Source organism: Peromyscus eremicus, chromosome 6 (assembly GCF_949786415.1).
Source record: "Peromyscus eremicus chromosome 6, PerEre_H2_v1, whole genome shotgun sequence".
NCBI classification, from domain to species: Eukaryota; Metazoa; Chordata; class Mammalia; order Rodentia; family Cricetidae; genus Peromyscus; species Peromyscus eremicus.
The window spans coordinates 67,338,137-67,342,717 of record NC_081421.1 but is presented as its reverse complement, the minus strand read 5'-3'; the positions used below and the strand labels follow the sequence as shown (position 1 = coordinate 67,342,717).

Here is a 4,581-nt window from a genome sequence, read left to right as displayed (position 1 = left end):
CTACTTTCTACCATCATCTACTTTCTACCCTGGGATTAAATGCTTGCTTTCTGGGATTAAAGGCGTGAGTCACTGTGCTTGGCTGTATCCTTGAACACATGGATTTCTGCCTGTGGAATGCTAGGATTAAAGGTGTGTGCTACCACTGCATGTCTTCTATGTTTAACATTGTGGCTATTCTGTCTCTGACCCCAGATACGTTTATTAGCATGCACAACATTTTGGGGAACATAATACCACCACAATTGTTGTTTGCTATGGAATGAGAAATCTCATGGGCAGAGCCCATGATTTGTGTTCAGATGGTCTGTTTCCCCTGTGAGAGACAGCTCCCTCACACGACTCTCCAGGATCTCAAGGGAGCATTGGGCTTACCATTTAACAATCTTTCAATCAAAGGAGAAGTCTAGAACTGATCAAATACAGACTTTTCAAATGACAGATTTGAGGGAGTAGGGACCTGACTTCAATGACCTTAACCCACGGGTGAAGACAAGCAGATGACACTTTTCAGCCACCTGTGGGTAGTCTAAGTACAGAAACCAAAAATGAATAATTCAAAACCAACTGATACATGAACAATATTGAGGAATGAGCAGCATTGGAGCCAGACTTATAGAGTGCTAGGCTGGCAATTTCTGAGCTGATTGAATCATTGAACATATCTCAGTGCCTTTTAGGCATAGTGAGTCTCTCAAAAAAATGAAGAACTAGAAAGAGACCAGAGATGTGGGAAGCGTTTTACCAGTCACTTTTTAGAAGGGGAAACATCCCTAAGCCTCTTCTTTGATATATGGCAGATATGTTCTGCAACCTTGGGTAACCAGAATACTGTCTCACTTTTAAGGCCCAGCAGTATAAGCCTGCAAGTTCAAAGTTTAAAGAGGACAGAACTCACCAGTGGAGAATAAAAATTAGGAGGTATTGAGAAGCTGAATCTTAGCAGTCAGAAGGATGGAATTGACAAGCACTAAGGATTTTCTCATAGCACACCCTTAAGTGGATATAGAAGAGTGTTTCCAAGGAGGATTATCTGAGGGGGAGGGGAAAGACCACCAATGAAAGTTGGTGGAGCTATCCTGGGGACTATGAGTCTGGATGGAATAAACGGCAGAAGAAGACAGTCACTTTCAGAAGTTCCTGCCTGACTCTGTTTCTTGCACACCATGTATGAATACTTCCACCCTGCCCTCCATCTTGTGAACACTGAGACCCCTGACAGATAAGGAAACCACCCCTTCCTGGATCATGTTTATGGGAGGAATTGGTGCAAAATCCCTAGAAGTGTCAATAACAGCTGTCTAGGAGTAGACACCATACCTTATTTTATGGAGATGAACCACAGTAAGCAAAATACACTTGTGATGGTTATTCTTAGTTCTCAACTTAATCAGACATGGAATTAACTAAAACCCTAAAATGGAGGTCATAATAGTGAGAAGTGTTTTGCTTCATTTAATGTAGGTAGATCCATTTCAAGGACAGACTTTGGAAGTAAAAAGAAACAAACATCTAATCCGGATATCAGGACACACACCTTTAATCCAGATTTTGAGGTTGGAAGACACACCCTAAATTGGGCCACACCCTCTGCTGGAAGCATATAAAAGGACAAGGAATCAGGAAGCGCGTGCTTGCTATTTGCCTGCTTGCCCTCACCTTGCAGCAAGTCCATCCCTTCCCTGGCAATAGAGATTATTTGGAACACCAGCATATACTGAACACCAGTAGACACATCCAAAGTTCTGCACTGAGTAAGTACTGGAATCTTGGTCTTTCCCTTCATAGGTAATGTGGGAGTTAGAGGACTGCAGCCCAAATTGATTCTAATAAACCCCCTTTCATCAAATATAGAGAGATTCCTTGCATATATATATATATATATATTTTTTTTTTTTTTGGTTTTTCGAGACAGGGTTTCTCTGTTTAGCTTTGTGCCTTTCCTGGAACTTACTTGGTAGCCCAGGCTGGCCTCGAACTCACAGAGATCCGCCTGGCTCTGCCTCCCGAGTGCTGGGATTAAAGGCGTGCGCCACCACCGCCCGGCTCCTTGCATATATTCTACCTCTAGAGAACCCTAGTACAACATTTTTTATATGAATTAATAGAATGAATGATCAAAACTCTTCCAAAGCTGTGTATATTTGTCAAATCTACTTACCTATTGACCTAAGATTCAATCTAGAAAATAACGGAGTGATGTAAGTGTATCAAGTAGCCTAGACTGTGTTCTCTGAAATTAGCATTGAAATCTGGATAGAAAATATCAGAGACCATAGTTTTCAGCCTGCTAGAAGAGGGAACAGATGAGAAAAAAACCCTGAAAATCAAAATCCTGTCTGTTATTGCCTCTCACAGGGTGAAGAAGTGAAAACACTTGCTAGTTCTTCATTTTCAATCCAGTTGAACCTTCAAACGACCTGCAGGAGACATGGCAGGAGATGAGATAGCCCAGAGATGGGACCACACACAAATCAGCGATCAGGATTTCTCCTACAGGTGGACCATCAGCAACTTTCCTTTTATTGCTGAGGAAATGCTGGAAAGCATTACAAGCCCAACTTTCTCAATAGGAGCCAATGACAATTGGTGTTTGAGAGTACACCTGAATGGAGTCGATGAAGAAAGTGCAGATTACCTGTCAGTTTACCTAGTGTTGCTCAGCTGTCCAAAGAGTCATGTTTGGGCAAAGTTCAAGTTCTGGATCATAAGTGCTGAAGGAGAGAAAACCAAAGCCAAGAAGAGCCCAAGAGCCTATAGGTTCATGCCAGGCAAGGGCAGGTGTTACAAAAAGTTTATTCTTCGAGATTTTCTCTTGTCCCATGCATTTTGGCTCCTGCCAGATGACCAGCTCACCCTCGTCTGCAAGGTGAGCGTGGCCCAGGTCTCTTTGAGCCTCTCTGACCAGAACAGGAAGCCGGGAATTCTGGTGCCCAGATGCACATTGGCAGATGAGCTAGAAGAGCTGTGGAAGAATTCCCAGTTCACAGACTGCTGCCTAGTGGTAGCTGGCCAGGAATTCTGGGCTCACAAGGCCATCTTAGCAGCTCGCTCACCAGTTTTCAGAGCCATGTTTCAACATGACATGGAGGAGAGCAGAAAGAATCGCGTTGAGATCCCCAACCTGGAGCCGCAAGTCTTCAAGGCAATGATGGACTTCATTTACACAGGAACAGCACCAGACCTGGACAGCATGGCAGATGCTCTGCTGGCAGCTGCTGATAAGTATGGCCTGGAGCGTTTGAAGGTCATGTGTGAGGATGCCCTCTTCAGGGACCTCTCTGTGGAGAATGCTGCCCACACTCTCTTCCTGGCTGACCGCCACAGCTCAGGGCAGCTGAAAACCCAGACACTGGATTTCACTGCAGCTCATGCTTCTGAGGTCTCTGAGACCTCAGGCTGGAAGACAATGGTGGGCTTATATCCCCACTTAGTGGTTGAAGCTTATGGTTCCATGCCTGCTCACTGCCCTTTCTTGGAGCACCCTATTAAATGCTTGAAGCGATTCTAGGACCTGGCAAACCTTTTCCCACACTTGTCTCCCAGAAGTAGCAGTCATGGTGTTACCAATGATACCTACGTAGACTGTGGAATGTGGAAAATTTCCAGTAAAACTAGGGAATAATAGCATGGTGGCTGAGGCTTTATACAGATGTAAAGGAGTCAATGTCAGGTTGAGGGAGGGGGAGTCTTGGACTCTGGTACAATCTACACATCCTCTACCCTGTTGTTATACTGGTTTGATTTTTGTCTAAGGAGTTAGAATCTGAAATTCATTTTAACTGCTGACACCAAGCACATTACAACAGGGTTTCTTTGGAAAAACCTAACTGGATTAAGCTGAGCAGAAGATATGGTCAAGGACTCAGAAAGAACAAAACAAACATGCATGTCTGATTACAAGAGAAGCAAAGAGAATGAAGAAAGTTTTCCTCCAATCTCAGTGTTTGGGTCAGGGGAGATGACTCAGTTTGCAAAAGCAATTGCTCCTCTTGCAGAGGACCTTTTCTTCAGTCCTCCTCTTTTCTCCATGGGCACATCCATCTCAAATAAATAAAATACCCAAATAAAATATCAAATGAATAAAAATTGTAAAATCAGCTTATGGATTCCAGTGGTGTTTCTGTTTGAAAACGGCCATTTTAGTCCATCCAGCTGTGCTCAGGTGTAGAAGTTGGTGCAGTGTCTTCACTCACACACACACACACACACACACACACACACACACACACACACAATCAATGAGACAATACCTAATGAATTCTGTTACACTCAGAGATTGACACAGTCCAATGGACATCAGGTGGAATTTCTCCAACATCTTTTGGGAGCTGATACTGACATCCACAGCCAAATATTAAGCGGAACTCAGTGAACCTCAAGGAAGAGAGGAATGCAGGCTGATTTGGTTTATTTCTCTTTCTGTTTTGGAAAGGAAATATCTTTAATATCTTTACATAGCCCTGGCTGTCTTGGAATCCAATCTAAAGAGTAGGTTGGACTAAAAAAATGCAGAGATCTGCTTGCCTCAGTCTCTTGAGGGCTGGGCTTAAATGCTTGACTTCTTTTTTTCATTCAAAT

The 4,581-nt window shown here is 43.4% G+C and overlaps 1 protein-coding gene across 1 annotated transcript; it reads left to right on the top strand.

The window, feature by feature from the left end:
* Positions 1-2,431: 2,431 nt before the first annotated feature.
* LOC131913791 (speckle-type POZ protein-like) lies at positions 2,432-4,375 on the top strand. The gene is made up of 2 exons (XM_059266573.1): positions 2,432-3,217; positions 4,277-4,375. The coding sequence occupies exons 1-2, from the start codon at positions 2,432-2,434 to the stop codon at positions 4,373-4,375; spliced, it is 885 nt and encodes a 294-aa protein (XP_059122556.1).
* Positions 4,376-4,581: the final 206 nt, after the last annotated feature.

What these genes read in the sequence shown, in the direction of transcription:
- LOC131913791 (XM_059266573.1), top strand. Translation starts at nt 2,432, where the DNA reads ATGGCAGGAGATGAGATAGCCCAGAGATGGGACCACACACAAATCAGC. An exon ending in CAGATGCTCTGCTGGCAGCT is followed by an intron (nt 3,218 to 4,276) that starts GCTGATAAGTAT and finishes TGTTACACTCAG; the next exon opens with AGATTGACACAGTCCAATGG.